At 37.4% G+C, this 17,057-nt stretch overlaps 1 protein-coding gene across 2 annotated transcripts in view; it reads right to left on the reverse strand.

Moving 5' to 3' along the window:
* Positions 1 to 499: 499 nt before the first annotated feature.
* Positions 500 to 17,057, reverse strand: part of CRPPA (CDP-L-ribitol pyrophosphorylase A) — a 166,705-nt gene continuing 150,147 nt past the window's right edge. Inside the window, exons 10-11 of one of the 2 annotated variants that reach the window (XM_033059009.2) lie at positions 5,851 to 5,923; positions 500 to 3,848 (exon numbers count right to left, since the gene is read on the reverse strand). In XM_033059009.2, coding sequence (XP_032914900.1) covers positions 5,855 to 5,923 — 69 coding nt within the window. In that variant the 3' untranslated portion in view covers positions 500 to 3,848; positions 5,851 to 5,854. Of the gene's footprint in view, positions 3,899 to 5,850; positions 5,924 to 17,057 lie in introns of both variants that reach the window. The other variant, XM_033059001.2, reaches the window with a different exon arrangement.

The raw sequence follows: 17,057 nt of genomic DNA on the forward strand, positions 1-17,057 counted from the left end.
CAGTCATGCTTCTTGCCCAAGAGCTTTGAGAATTTTTTGAAATAGCCAGTCAGATGAAGGTTGGAAGAGTGAGTTCAGGGTCAAAGTTTCTGCACCTGTAATACTTTCTCAAAAAGAAACTGTGAAGAAGACATGCTGATGTTTCTATGCTTCTGAGCTCTCTACCAGCATACAGTGAGAAAAGAGGAAAACCCAAGAAAAGGTGTAGTCAACAGGGTCTAAATGTACAGCTAGCAAAATTGACAGAGAGGTTCTGTTTGATTGCAGGAGACCTGTGAAAAATCTGGGTACCCCTAGCATCACGCTGCAGGTAATTAGCATATCTTAAAGGATCAACAAACATCTCATTGCAAATTAAAGAAAGATAGTTTGTGCAGACATCTTTTGTTGTCCTCCTGCAGAGAAATTGCAGGTATCTTCACAGATCAGGGAAATCAGATACGTGGCCTCTGGTTATATTCTAAGTATAACTTGGTTTATTTATGCATCTAAATAAGTACTGAAACAGAGAATCAAACAGTGTGCAAGTAATTCCCTGGTTAAAGAGTCTCAGATTTACTCATCGGTAAAATTGGGATTACAAGCAACAATTCCACCTGAAGAACAGATTTTAGTATACTAGATCAAAGCAAGTAGCAACCTCCAACCTTCCAATAACACTCCAAGCTCCCTTCACACAACTCTAATAACACAAATTTAAAAAGTAGTATATTGTTCCAGAAGTGAATATTTATGTACATGCTTAAATTTAAAAACAAAAGAGGAAAAAAACAAAGTCTGGAAGATTGAAATGGCATCATCTGGTGACACCTGCCACACAGCATGAATGGCTTATGAAGTTACTTTTTTTATTTGGAGTTTTGTTGAACAGCCTTGCATGTGAGTGTAAAAGCCTTTAAGAGAGAACTCTTCATCAGCCACTGCTTTTTTTATACTGTTACTTCATCTTGCTGTAAAGACAATTGTAGACAGGCATGTAAATTCAGATACTTCCTTCAGAAATTACCAGAGTAAATCAAGTTATATATAAGACTCACCTCACTCTAATTTATAGTTCAGCTCAGACCATTGAACTTGTAAGTAAAATTTATGGGGGAAGAGCAATAAATTAAGTTGTGTAGAAACATAATTTTTGTCCTGCAGTTACTTGTACAGTTCGATTTAACGCATAAAAAATTGAGTATAATACTAACTTGTTAATAAAATGTGCACAGCGCTGACATGTAAAAACAGTTTTATAATTGGTTGGTCCACTCTGTTAGCCTTGTTGACAACACTAAATTTTCATACCCTTACATTAGTAAGATTGAGCTAACATTATAAATGCAGAAAGCTCATAAATGCATACAACAGAAATTCATTTGGCCTTTGATTTTTTTTTGGGTGTCTTTAAAGTGAAAACTGTAAAATTACCACGTAATAAAAGCCAGTACACTGAACACTAATTGCCCATTTATAAAACGCTCTTTTCCTCCAATCACGTAGGTGTGAGGCATAAACTTCTTGGGTTTTACAGAGCTGCGATTTATACTTTTAGTTCTGTTTCTCTCTGTTGCATTTCATCTCGAGCTTATAAAAGACGAGCTGCATTTTATTAATCTGCATCAGCATTCATTGGACATTAAATATATGTAGATCCCTACAGGGTTTTAATTGTGGCTGAATTGCCAACAATAATTGGGCCTCTGACTAACCATGGAGAGCAGGCCACCCTGGCTGCCGGGCACAAGTGCTAGCTCCCACACCAGCCACGATAGCCCACTTTGTCAGCCGCCCGAAGGGAAGTTGTCAAGTCTGGGACCCTGCTGCTTTATTCCTATAACTATGTTTTAGAAACACCTCACAAGTGGAATTGTGGTTGCCTCATCCAGAAAATGTGGAAAGGATTAATGTGGCATGTAAAACAAATCACTCCTGAGCTCAGCTGAGAAAGTGGGTATTAAAAGCACTCCAGTCAAAAGAGCTTTAGTGAAAGGGTCATGGTGATATACAGTCAGCACATGTTGGGCTGGTAAAGCTGCAGGGTGTTTGGAAATGGTAATGGTCCATGGGTGTAAATTCTTTCAAGACCTCTTAAAGGCACATGTGTTTCTTGAGCATGTTCTCCAAACAAGGACCTGTTATAGGTTAGCTTCACTGGAACTTTTAAATTTTATTGATTGACTTGTGGTATTCCAGGTTTGCTTACTGTTTTTTGGGGCTTTTTTAATGTTGTTGATAAACACAGAAAAATATCATGACAATCTAAAACTTACAAATCTATAAACTATGTTGTATACAGATTTATTGTAGCATATTGCAGAATGTGTTATTGCTTTTCTTTATGCCGGCAATCACTGGATTCACAAGAGTTAAGAGTCTATCAATATTTCTTTTATGAACACAAGTTGGTTAAAACGTCTGTAGTTTTGAGGTTAAAAAGGTCAGACCCTCAAGTTTGACATAATATTTAGTGGGCCTTTATAAATGTTTGTAACTTTGTAACATTATATTTCCTAATGTTATTAAAAAGATGGCTCATGGCAGCTTTTCTAGTAAAGCTGGGAAGACAGAGGGTACTTAGCAAAAGCTTTATTTTACAGGTTGCACTATTCCTTTGGTTGTTTGGTTTCTTTTTTTTTTTTTTTTTTTTTGCATTAGGAATTTCAGTATGATTTAGCATAAAAAATAAAAATGTGATTACATATAGGTAGCATATAGCCTATTTTTCCCCCAAACAATTGCTGCTGGTGGCAATGTTCAGAAAGGGTTTTTAAGCAAAAACTCGCCCTGTCTTCCATCAGAAACATGAGGGTTCAATAATTTTGTATATTAGGCCTTCTGAGCAGGGATCACTTCACTTACATTTGAAATGGAGCCATTTTGGAGAAGCATGTGTCAGGTGTTGAGCAGAACACAGCCACATCTTTATACAGAATGAATGGCTAAGAAATGGAACTAAAAAATAATGTATCTACTTGTTACAGTACTTGCTGTGATATAATTAAAAACACTAATAATCACTTCCAACATGCAGCCTTCAGCTGAGAACATATCCCCGCAACAAGTGGCCTGTATTCAATTCTAGGGAAGCTTACTACAGTCATGGTTCAAAAACCAGTACTTTAGAATTTGGCCAAAAGAATTGGCTGTTTTGGCCAAGTACACTGGAGATTAGGATTTTCAGTGTTATTTCTGTATCTGATTTTTAAACAAGGCCACTGTTAATTATTTTATATGGTCATTTAACCTGTGTTCGCTATAACAGACTTGAAGGCAAAAGCACAGATTGTAGTTACATGATATGGTAGGTGAAAACATTTGTTCTGAATAACAATATTTAATTGAAATCATATTTAAAAACACCAAAGAGTTGTTTTCTCACAAGCCCATAGGACTCTTATGAACAAGGGCCATGGTTAAATGATCAAAACCCTACTTAGTCAAGTTAAAACAAATAAATAGAATAACATGTGACCTTGGCAAGGCTTGGGTTCTATGTAGATTCTGGTTCAGTGCCTCTGTCGTTGGCTCCAGTTACAACCATGACTACAAATATTGTTTCACAGGCTTCAGCAATGACACCATTTGTTACTTTTGCCTAGTACAGCGCTGGTGAAAGTCAAGATCAGTCATTCTCCTGCAACATTTCCATCATGCAATGGAGTTCCAGTCATAAAGCATAGGAACACTGAGTACATGTGATGTCACTGTCTACCATCTTTATCAAAATCAGCAAGCTTTGGCAATGCTGACCTTTGAAATTAAGTTTCCTCTTCTTCCTGTCCTCTTCACCTTCAGGAAGGTGAAATGTGATGTGCCCATAAGCTGTCTTGAAAGAGATGTCCTGCGGCTGCTTGGGTAGATAGCTGAGGTAACGAACCAAGACACACAAATGTTTTGTGAAGAGACACACAGTCTAAAAAGAAAAAAAAAAAAAAAAAAAGAGAAAAAAAACCAGAAAAGGTTCATAGCAGATGTGGGGTGGTTTAATGGTATTGTTCCACATCGCAATAACATGCAGGAAACTGGGCAACACTGTAATCTATAAACCAAATTATTGGTGTTCTGCCCAAACATTATCAAAGCCAAACACCTGCAAAAAGCAGCCATATATTCTGAACAGAGGACTAATCCTTTTGGGTTTTTCACCCTGCAAAGCAACAACAAAAAATAAATCTATGTTTATGAAATTGTTTCCTTTAGGCTTGCTAAGGTAAAGGGCATTTTTTTCCCAACAGTTTATAGGAGTTGCTTTGGTAAACCAAGTAAATATTTCCTGTACCTAGGAAAAAAGACACTGCTTACCTTTTGTTTCAACTCCCATTTTATAACAATCTTGGTAGTCTTCACACTACAAATTCAAATCAGCTATTTTGCTGAAATACTGTGAGGTTTTTTTAAGTTGACATCTTAAAAATGCCTCAAAACCTTTGTAAGTTTAAGTCCTAATAGCACCAGCTCTCATGTTTAAGTTTTTTTGGGTTTTTTTTTTTTTGAGGAGTCTGTTCTTTCTCACATCTAAAACAGTAGATTCAGATTTGAAGACATTTGTCAATACATTCATCATCAAATATGCAAAATAATTTAAAGTTGGAGTAGAAATTAGCAGGAAAAAGAAGAATATTAAAGATTTTGTTTTGCTTTGTTTTGTTTTACTTCTTTTTCTGTCAGTGAGGCTATAATTGATTTTTTGTTGAATCATAATTTATTGAAAACCTCAACTTTCTGTTAGAAGACAACCCAGAAAATATCCAATAAAATAATATAAACAGTAAGTAGATTCAGTAGTGTCACTCATTTACATCCTGAAGATGACCTCTTTGTTACCTAGAGGCAAATCTCAACTGTACTTTGTCAGTAACCTACAGTCCTCTGGATAGTTGGAATTTACCAGACATTTCACTGCCCAGAAGTGTTAATTAGGACAGAAAAGGAACTCCAAACCATTTGTCAAATTTTCTGTTTCAGTTATGACCCACCATCCTCAGGCCCCAAAGGTGGTTAAATTAAATGTAGAGTGAGGCCTAAAACACTTAAGATCGCTCTAAAATTATTCATCTTTTTACTCTACCACAGAGTTGCCTCAAAGGTTAGTAAGGATTAAGGCTTTGCTCTGCTAGGAAATGTATTTACATTAGCAAAACAAATACTATTTGCTTTGAAGGTCTTCTAGCAATAACAGTCAGTGGGCTTATGCCCTCTTAAACAGGAAATCAAGTAAGGAGATGGAAAAAAAAGAAGAAAACAAAAGTTGGGCTTGTTTTGTTCTGTACCTACTGAGCTATATCCAGATTGTTCAAAAGGCTTTGACATGGAAAGACCAAGAGTTAAGACGAGTCTTTTTGTACACCTGTGAGCAAAGATTAGTGTTACTTAGAGAAAAAGGAATGAACAAAATTCAAAAGGGAGCAGGAAAAAATACCTGGATTGGAAGGAGAAAATTTATAAAAAAATATTCTGACTAAATAATTTGCATTTCAAAAAAGTATATTAGGAAAATAATCTGTGAATAATTTATCCAAGAAAATATCAAAATGCCATGTTTCAGCAAAGTCTGATGTTTCATTTTAAACTTATCCTAGAAAAAAAATTAAATATTTAGTGCATTTAATTTTTTAAATTTTAGTTTTAATATATTTGCTTGTATATTTCTTTTTCTTCTTAAGTTATTTTTATTCATTGAGGGACAGAATGGCAAACCCAGGGAAGCCTTCATCTGGATCTAAAAAATATACTGTAATCCTAAAACAACATACTTTTTTCCCTCACAAAGTTGAACAAAACTTTTGTCATCTTTTCCAAGAAGCAAAAGAGGCAAAACTAAATTCGTAGTACAACACAAGCAGCAAAATATGTAAGTCATCTTACATTTTCACATGCTGATGTGGGACTGTCCTTGTGTCAGCCATTTCAAACAGGGCATGGACACCACCTGGCAACCCTGTCCAAAGCAGAAGAGAAGGTGAGAAGACAAATGTCCATTTTCTTTTTGCTGTTATTGCTCACGAGCTGCTGCCAGTGCTGACTTTTCAAACAGTTTTTCTGTGTGGTCTTTTCCACATGTTCCATGAATTTGCCACATTTTACCCACAAAATCTTTCTACATTTCTGAAAAAAAAACCCAGCTACACAAAGGGCATGAGTACACATTACTTTAGAAACATTCTGATAATGTACATCCATGTCTGTGTGCACATGTGTTGAAGACATTTATCAGAGCCTTCCTATGTTACTCCTGCTTCCAAAATTCACAAGTGTCATACCAACCCCAGGCACAATATTAAAATAAAGTCTTCACAATTGAATTGCCTGTATATTCTGCTATTTGATACATATTCAATGGTACTTACAGCAGTCTCAAAATGTCATTCTCTATCTGCTGTCATTCTCTACCTTCTTTTACCTATAGATTTTCTATCATAAGAAAAAAAAAGGGCAAGACTTTGAACAGACTAACCAGCTCTGTCTAAACAAAAGAGAGCAGATAGGCAAGTGTTCCTAGTCACAACTTTGAGTAGCAATTTTCAGGCAAACAAAAGGAAGCACTTTTCATTACAATGTACAATGAAATCATGGAACTCCTTACCAGAGGATGCTGCAGAAGCCAAAAGTATTACAGGGTTCAAAAGGAGATTAGACTAATTCATGAAGGATATGTCTATCAATGGCTACTAAGCACTGTGATCCAGATGCCCTTTGGCATAGGAAGTCCCTAACCTACTGCCTACTGGAAGCTGGGAGGGATTCCATAGGAGAACTTTGGCATAGTTTTTATATTCACATATTAAAAAATATTATTTTAATTGAACGCCCTAAAAAACTGTTTAGATCTCAGACTCACAGTTCTTATTCCCACTTGACTGCTCAAATGTTTACAATGCTCTTTCTGAGGCCCTTTTTTAGCAACTCCAACATTACATTAGCTCTTTAGAGACAAAACAGTAACTTCTTTTAACATGTTTACCTGATGTTATTCATCCGACTTGTAGAACTCTCTCTACCTTTGTAAAGCCGCAACATCAGTTCCCAGAAACCTGGTAAGTATAACTGAAATAAAATGTGATATGTGCACACCTGTACAGCAGATGACGAAGTTAAAAGTGATTAAATAGCATTGTTTTGTGTTTGTTTTAATTTGAACCTTACTCCCTTAGAAGAGTAGCAAGAAATTGTTAGAGCCAGGACCCCTCTGAGCAAAACAGATTACTGAGGTTGAAGATGCAGCCTTTGATTTTATAAATTGAGGACAGATAATTGTCAAACCCCAAAGAACACATCATTGCAAATCTCCTGCAGTAACACATCTCTTCCTGTGACCTTCCATTTGAAATGTATTTCTATTGTTTACATTGCAATTATGTTCTAATGTAAGATACATTTGGAGTGTAAATATCAAGATTAAATCTACCTTGAAAACTCAGACTGAATCAGGTTTATAGCCTAGAGGCAAGTTGTGAATCCCATAAAGCATTGTTCGGGGGACCTGGTTAATGTTTTGTACACCTGCTTAATGTTTTTTTTTCATAGTCACAAATGTCAAACTGCTCACTAACGCATTGAGGTTTGAATGACAGCCATGCACTTGAGCACCAGTTATGTTTTTTCACTACCAAATTGGACTATAAATGATGAAAAAGAGGTCAGAAAGGAAGTATAGAAGCATACAAATTTGAAAGGGGAAACTGTTAATAGTCATAAACCGTGTGCAATCAAAGGACCAGCAAGTCATTGTGAATTACCTGCTCCATGAATTACTGATCTAACTGCATTATGATATGGAATTTTCTAACTCCTTTCATCTGTGGTGCAACAGCTCCTAACAGCTCCCAGATCAAAAGCGTGACTTCCAGTGAAACCATGGAGAAATAACCCACGACACTGACTTTCATTATGAGCACTTATTTGTTAAACTTTTCCTAATACACAGGTTTCATTATTTATTGATTCACTGATTGGATGTACTGTAAGTGTGCCACCTACCAAATTTGAGGAAATAGCACAGAAATGATCAGCAGTGTGACACCTCAGTGCAAGTCAAAACTTGTAAGCATGTGCACATAAAAACTCATAGCCTGTATGTTTCTCCACAGATGGTAACATGCAGAACATGCATTGGGGACATTTTTGTTTGTTTGTTTGTTTTTTTAATCCAAATCACCCAAAATACTTCAGAAACAATTACTTCCATATCAGTAGTTTTACTGACTGTGTAAAGGAGAAAAGGAGATGAGACAATTAGCTTGCACATGCCAATATAAACTACATGAAGACAGACTCTCTGTGAGCAGTGATGAAAGAACTGATTTCTACAGGTGCCTGTCATACCATACATGGCCCAAACCAGAATTCTAAGCTCAAGCTATGATCATTAAGATGAAACTCAAGTCAGCAGGCATATTAATAAAAATGTATGGAGGGTTCTTTAAGCTGGGCTTAGAAATTCCTATGGTGTATATTAAAATATATAAAAGACATTTCTAATCACTTTTTCTTTCCCCCCTAAATCTGGTTGCTAGGCTGGATGAGAAAAAAATAGTTTAGTTATGGTCACCTGAGCAAATTTGACAATAAATATATAATAAATAAATAAATATAAATAAATAAATAAAGAAAGAAAGTATATATATATATATATATATATATATATATGCACACATATACAGATATACACACACACACATATACACACATCTTGACAGATATCTCTTTTGTTTAGTGGGTTTCTACTGGTACAACTCTGTGTATGTCCAGAGATAAAATGTGAATTGCTTTCACCATCGTGACAGTCTGCACAGTGAATATGTCCTTCTTTAGTGCTTATCATAGGGAATAAATGCTGCAGGCACTAACAGCAGCATCATTACTTCAATGTAAATATACTGAATTCTTTCTACATATGATCATGTTTGTAAGTATGTGATGTACGAGTAAAAAAAAAGGCAAATACCGTCAGTATCACCTTGCTAGTGATAACAGACTTTCTCTTCTGTGGAAAGAAGTGATTGTGAGGGGATCAGTGCCCCCCACTTTATGTTTCCCTGCCCCCAGCCACCCCACTGCTGAGGCAGAGGCCTGATTGGGGTATCAGGAAGCTGAAGGAGCAGCTGCCTGGGGAGCAGGGAGCCAGGGAAGCCGAGGCTGGCATGCAACCAGGAGCGCAGGCTTCCTGGACAGCCTGCCTGCCTGCTTTCCATTGAAACTTTCAATGGAATCAACATGTTCCTGTGAAATGTTTCAAATCTGTAAAATCAGCATTTTCCAACAGAGAAGCATTCCACTGGAAAATTTTCAACCAGCTCAATAATCAGGGCATCTTTAGCATCTCACACAGGGATGCTGCTGGAGGACATTAAATCTCCATCTCAGAGACCACGAGCCAAAATCTCTCCTTGCCCGCATCCCACACTGCAGCCATGGTCACCACAGAGCTGTCTGCCCCAGCAGGCTGGGGGCTCTCTCTGGAGTGTCACCATGTGACAGCACATTCTCATTCCGCTGTTAGACCTTGGCTGTCCAACAGCAGGCACCAGTTCAGTGTGGCCAAATACTGGGCCACAGCAGACACCATTTGTGACATCCTTGGGAAAAGTCAGATTTTTTTTTTTTTTGAAGGTTTGAAGAAAGTTTAATAGCTTTATCATAGGAGTCAAAAGGTTTTCAGCTCCAATCATTAGCAGAGGTTTTCTTTTGGATATATATGTTGGATCATTTGAGTTTGAATCTCATTAAAAAAAAAATTGAAAAGCAAACAAACAGGAGAAGCCAAAAGACCAGACAAAAAGAGAAACAAAAGCAACCTACAGAATCACAAAAATCCTTTTTTGTGTCATAGAAAAACACGCATAAACCACAGCAGATAATCTTCCCATCATTACAAGAGGCAGCCCTGAAACAACTCCAGATTCAGAAAGCTCGGTGGCTGGGGAAGCTGAACGTGGAACTGTGCTGTGTGTCTGGCACAGCCCTCGCCGTGGGGCTGTGCCAAGCCCGAGACACAAACACTCCCCCACCCCGTGGCAGCCGCGCTGGGTGCCTGGCCACGCTCCAGAGCTTTTCCAAGTGCTCCTCGTCCGGCAGACACCCAGGATGTTGTCACTTGGATGTTGCAAGCCGTGGATCATGTACGCATCCAAAATATAAAGTCACTTTCCAGCCTGCATTTTTTAGGGGTTTAAATTATTTTAAATTGTATTAAATTATACTTTCTATTTCTAAATTTCCCAGATGATGGCTCGCAGCTCACCCCAGCCCCAGCAGAAACTGGGGGGATTTTTCATACTTGAAGACAGAAAAACATGGCAGCATTGCTCTCCCTTGGGTACTATTTGGTGAAAGAGGAACACCACATGCAGCTGTGGCTGAACACTGGTGGCCACTGCTGTCCCTGCCAGACAATAAGAGGTGTTCCAGGTCCAAGAGGGATACATTTTGGGAAACATACCAATGCCAGACATAGAACATGTGAATATACAGTACAGTAAGTGCATAAGTACCTATATGCATATTCATACATACATATAGGTGTATATATATATCATTTAAAGTGTGAGGTGCTTGGGAAAGATACCAAGACACATACGCTTGAATTACACAAGTGTGTTTCTGTGTAGATGGGAAAGTGGGTAAGCACATCAGTGCACATGTGCTCCTCATGTGCTCCCAGAATGCCTTGTATTTCTGCTATTTTGGCTGGGTTACCTCAGTCCCCAAGTCTACAGTAATGCCTGTCACCCTTTTGGGTACATTTTGTTGTAAGTCTAAGCAAGCAAATATTTGTGTCAAAGCTGTCTACACGTGCAACCAGTTGAGAAGCTGAAATGCCTTCAAGTCATGTACCAACTGTTTTCATTTTCTCTCAAATGGTGTTTCTGTTCTTTTCTAATCTCTGCCTGGATTTTTTTAATTGCCTTTATTCTTCTCTAAAGCTTAACTGCCTTTCTCTTCTTTGCCTAACTTCTAGGCAGTGAGAAGAATGTGTAGGAGCCATCTCCAAATTTTAATACAAAGACAGCTAAAATTCCCAACTGTATCAAAACAGTCTCTTGCAGAGCTGCTCATCATTTCTTTTGTCTACATAAACCCCATCAGAGAAGACATAATGCAGCCCTAAGAAACTACCAGAAACCCTGTAATAAGCACTTTCTTTCTAATGTGGCAAGCGCTTTGAAATTCAAGTTATAAATGTGACAGAAGGATTGAATTCAAGTTTACCCTGTGGTTACAGATGTGGTATAGTTGGGTATGAAGTTAGTGCTTGTGTGCTCTCCCAGTGCACTTAGTCAGGAATTGCCTGGGCCCAGGGCTTCTCCCACAGAGGTAAGAACAATGGGCTGACAGGAGACCACGGACAGGCTGGAGAGATGGTAGAAACCGCAGCTGAAGAAATGGTCATGTCTTCTGTATGTAATTAAAATAATTAGGGGATGTTTAGCAGGTAGTTCATCAGTACCAATGAATTGTAGACATGCTCAAGTGTCCTGTAGAGCCACATTCTTCACAGTTTGGGAAGTCTCACCTAATACAGCTAAAACTGTCACTGCAAGACAGATTGCAATCATTACTGAATAGCAACTGATCATCTTGTTTGAGAAATTTGACTCCCGACACAAGAACTGCCCTATACAGATAATACAGATAAGCCAAAACTTTTGGGGTTTGATGGGCTTTTTAGGGGTGTTTTTTTGTTTGGTTTGGTTTGGGTTTTTTTGTTTTTGTTTTTGTTTGTTTTTGGGTTTTTTGAGCTTGTTTATTTGTTTTTGGTTTGAGGTTGCGGGTTTTGGGGTTTTTTTAGTAAATAATCCAGCAGTCAATATGCAACACCTTTTAGATGTTGGAAATCTCTAACAGAGATACTAGAAGGGGAGGTTTCTGGCAAGTATCTCTCTTCATAAGGTAACAGCAGGATAATTTGGACTATGGTGGAATTCAAGGAAAATAAATATGAAATTGGCAGGACTCAAAGTAAATCCACCTGTCTTAAGATGACTTCAACTGTAAACACTTTGGGGAACTCAGACAGTTACCACCCACGGTGAGGATAACCGAAGGAACCAAAATGAACTCATCAAAACAGACCTGACCTTGAATTCTCCCTAGCACTCCACTTGCTTACTCTGCCTTAATCCACTTACCAGGTTTTCTGAAGTCAGTAGCCTAAAAGAGCATGTGACCATGTCCTCCTCAGTTTAACTCTATTTACTCAAACAATAATAAGAAATAATGACAACAACAACAACGATAATGATAATAATCTTTCTTAACAAGGTCAATAGCATTCAGTTACCTGAATGTCCATGTAAGACCTTTTTCTGCAAGTTCAGGGAGTTTATAAAGAACAGATGAGCACTGAAGGCAGAATTCTCATCTTCCTTTTGCTGCCATAAATTTGAAACAGCTCCATATAACCCCAAGGAATTAAATGAAGGTTGCAGTTTCTATAATGGGATAAGACACTAGCCAATACCATGTAAAATAACAGACTCTTTAACAAACTGACATTAAGGACACAGAAGGGGGAAAAAAAACCCAGCAAAACAAAACAATAGCAAAAAAAAGAACAAACCACAAAAAAAAATAAAAACAACACTAAACAAAAAAAAATCCATACCATACTAAAAAATAATTAAAAAAAGAAAGTAAAATGTGGTCCTTAAGTGAATATTAGTGGTTACAGGAAGGGTCTTCTATAAGCCTATCAGAAGCGATATGCACCCATAAATCCTTGTCTGTTGCTAACCGATGGATGGGCCAAATTTTATTTAGCCACATCAGCAGTAGACTCACATAAGAAACAGCAGGAGCAATAAAACTCATATGGATAGCTTTCATACATATGAAAGTTTCTTGTACCACGTGTCACATATTCAGTTTGTAGGAATAAATATATTAACTATGTTTTTCTAACTGAAAATATTTTCCACATGCGAACAGACTTAAAAGCACGTTTAAAAAGAAGATGCAATAATCAGATTTTAAACTTGGGCTTTAAATTCAAAGCAGAACTTGAAGTAAGCCTTTGGGGATGTTCTTCTATTTGAGGGAATGCACAATTCTTGTTACCTACTTCAAGCAATGAATAGCAACACTCAGTCACAAAAATTCAACAGAACTACTTGGGAGTGTGAGGAAACTATGTAAAATAAACTTGAACACCAAGATCATAATAGTCAGCAAGACTTGGAAAAGACTGGAGCAAAAGTGGATTTGAAATTTTAAATAATAACCTCATATCAATGCTTATTAATCATTACTTGTTTCCAAAGAAATTAATCATGTCAATTCCAATTCCCCAGCTACCAGAAAAATGGGATATTTATTACTGAAAATAACTTCTCTCAGAAATACAGGGTCAGCTATTTCATCAAAGATGTGGCCAACTAGGCAATGTGCAGAATGAATGTTGTTGATTGGATTTCTTTGTTAAGGACTGGCAGAAAACAGTATACAGTAGTAGCTAAACTATGATCAGATGGCAAAAGAAAATAGCAGTTGTTCATCAGAACTGTGCCCTTGATTTTTATTTGAGTGTGTGCATTGGGCCTGTGTGGGCATGGGAGTGAGGCAAACAGTATGGAGAAGAAATGGGAAAAAAGGAGCCCGGTGATGAGCTGTACAACATTTCAGAGCAGTCTCTGAAAAACACTAGGGCAGACACATTTATGAATCTCCTATTATTTTCCTTTTGTGAGGTTATTTTGCACGTTACTGACTTTGGTGTGGTGCAGGAATTTTCAAGAAAAATCAGTCTCTGCTCATAGATAGGAAGGATTAAAAATGCACAGCATGTTTTGAAAAACAACAGATGTTAGAAAAGTCATTGCTACTGTTAGAGTAGTAGTTCCCACTTGCAAGTAACATTTTGTTCTTCTTTGATGTGGCCTGTGGATATCTCCTGTTGCAGGAGCCCAGCTAGCAATAAAACACCAACAGAAGTAGAACCAGGAACTATAGTAGGATGATACAGGTACAAACTGAAAGGAGGTAAATGAAATATTTTCCATCACTAGAGTGTTTGGATTGGTACCATAGAAAGGTGAAGAGATCTTGGTACATCTAATCTAGGAAAACTGGATAGAAGAAGCAAGGACTTTACTACTGAGCCATGGAGCCAACATGAAATGATTTCCCTCTCTCTTGTCTTTGCACTAACACAATTATGAACTATTGAGCCTCTTTGGCTCATAGGAGCAGTTATACACCACCTTGCACCAGTAGTGCTGGCAAGATGAGCACCCTCCCCTCTCCTGTTCCTGTATTAGAGCAGGAAAAGCATGCTAGCAGCAGAAGCACATACAACATTATCCTTACATTATGACATTAAGGAGTTCTTGAGGTGGAGTTTTTACTCGCATACTTCATAGCTCTTGCTGCACTTTTCTTTCCTGAATGAACTACTCTGGTTTTTAACCTGTGTAAATTATTGGCATTCTGTGACAATGAATCCCACAGACTGATTGTAAAATTGTTACTTCTTTCACTGATCCAACACAGTCATAATGTTGTGTCATTTATTCTGCCTTTTTTTGGTTGGCAGTCATTAAAAGTGTGTGCCTCTGAGTCATCTGGCCTCTAAGATAGTTCCAGTTATATGTTGACAGTTTTTAGTAGGATGCTAGGAAATATTATAGGTCTTGTGATTTCTGTTTCTGCTATCCTTTTCCAAGCGGTTCTAAACTGAGTGAGAGAACTACAACAGACAGGCTATTCATAATACAATAGGAGACAGAATATTATTTTATGCTCTATTGTTTGTAAAATCAGCATTAAAACAGTTTGTGCAGCTTTTCTGTGTTATAATTAAACAAAACTATTGTTACAATGGTTAGGATAGGTTGGAATTTGGGTTTTTGGGTTTTTTTTGGATCACTATTAAATGTAGGTGAGAAGTCACAGCAAAATTTCCAGATAATATTTTCTAAATATAATTATTTATCTTGACTTTTGAAAAACTTCTTTTCAAAGCCGTCCTGAACTGCATTGCCTTTAAGAGCACAAAACAGGCAACCTGAACGAGTGCATAACTGGGGTATAGGGAAAGATAAAATAAAGCAAATGCTCTTTGGGAATACATTTGTATCACAAATACCAGCTGGCTCTGGTTGATCCAGCTTTTGGCAGTCTCTGCAGCAATGTCAAAGACACAGTGTTTCAGAAACAACTGATGAGTCAGTGGTAAAAGGTTGAGAGATTTAGTTCAGAGAAGTCCATTTATTATATAATGAAATATTTCCGTAACATCCCATATTTGACATCCCATATGAATACCAGTTACAGGCTGAGCTAATAATACCACCTATTATTGAAACTGCGTTAACTAACTCCAGGATATGACCCTCTTGCCACCTGCCTATAGACTTTTCAATCTTTAATCATTTCGGGTTGCAATTTTCCATTATTTTTATTGTTGTCCTGTGACCCACTTCTGGGGTTGTTTTTTTTCAAACTAACAAATACTGTGTTTCTTTCCAAGAAAAGCTCTTGGGAAGAAAAATGTTGTTTTGTTCCTGTGAAATAAAGCCTGATGAACATGTTGAGAAGCTTTCTGACATTCATGCTTTGGAACAGAAATATGAAATTTGGGCTATAGGGAAGTTCTGAGGAGATTTTTTTGTAACTCTCATTATGATTTTTACAATTGATCCATCAATTGTAATGAACTTCCTGAACTAGTTCCTGACATCTGCAAATTTTTCTTGAGACTCACACAGAAAATGTTTGAATGAACTCACACCATTAAAAAAAAATTCTCCTTTCACCAGGAAAAAAAAATATTAAATAACTAAAGATGGTAAAACACTCAGCCAGAAAGGATTTAATAATAAAAGGAAAGAATATTGTTCACTTTTCATTATCTCTGTGATAAAAATAGATGTGTGTTTGGTCACACATCACACACAGTCTGCTTCACAGGAGTGTTTCCTAACGTTATGTGTTACACCCTGTGGAGGACATACATGTTCTCTATTGCTCTGACCTCTCAAATTTGCTGCATTTTCACTAGCTAGACATTTTCAGCCCTTTAGCTAAAGTGGCAATTAAAGCTTCTTTTGCAGTTGTGCTTCTGAAGCTGAAGATTTCATTGTATCATTTCTGAAAGTTGGAATTTATTTGATCTGTGGAGTAGTAAAAATGCTTTTGAGAAAGTGAAAAGTGCATTAAATATTAAAAACATAAGAAATAACTACTACCCTGGACACAAACTATTGCCTCATGGCAAGATGATGAACACAAGCAGCAAATATAAAGAACCAGGAAGAAAAGCAATAGCAGTTTGTCCTTTTCTGGAAAGTCTGGCTTGCTAGCTGACTGCATGGAATGAGTTGCAGGGGAAAACGAAACTAGAGAATATGTAAAGCTGGGAGATGAGATCATCCCCCCAAAACAATCCTTCAAATTCATAGACACTTCTGGATTCATGAGGTGAGAATAACCAGCACCGAGGACTGTAAAATTCATTTGTAGCATTTGAATTTGCTAGCATGCACTTGCAAACTGTCTCCTCCTAGAAAGGGGAGCAGGAGATGCCCTGGAAATCAAGGGTGAAGAAATGTAATTTTTTTTAAATTGTTTCCTAAAATGAGAGTGCCAATAGCCTGCATCCAGACAGTCTCTGCTAAAAGTCTAACCAATCCAACCTAGTCTTTTAAGTTTTCATCAGCATATTATTTTACAACAACCTGATCCTGCAAATGACTGTTCCCAGGTGCATAATTATTTACCCATGGAGCCCACTGAAAACAATAGGTGTCAGTGCATAAGTAACTACCTGGAGGACTGAGAGTCCTGAAATTGTTTCTGCATATGATAGGCAAGTTGCATATTTGCAAGGGGATTTTCTTTCATATGTGTGTTTGGGGCTTTTTTGTTTCCAAAACTAAAATGGAGATAGGCCCACGTCAAAATACCCAGACAAAACCTTTTGAACTTTAACAGTGGATAGAGTCCAAACCTACAGCAATCTCAAAATTTTGCATGTATAGTGGCTCTTTATAGTGGGCTGGATCCAAACCTCACATTAAAAAATATCCCCAAGGCAGTAGAACTTGGATCTGTGCTTTCCGGTTTGAACCCAAACT

Source organism: Catharus ustulatus, chromosome 1 (assembly GCF_009819885.2).
Source record: "Catharus ustulatus isolate bCatUst1 chromosome 1, bCatUst1.pri.v2, whole genome shotgun sequence".
NCBI classification, from domain to species: domain Eukaryota; kingdom Metazoa; phylum Chordata; class Aves; order Passeriformes; family Turdidae; genus Catharus; species Catharus ustulatus.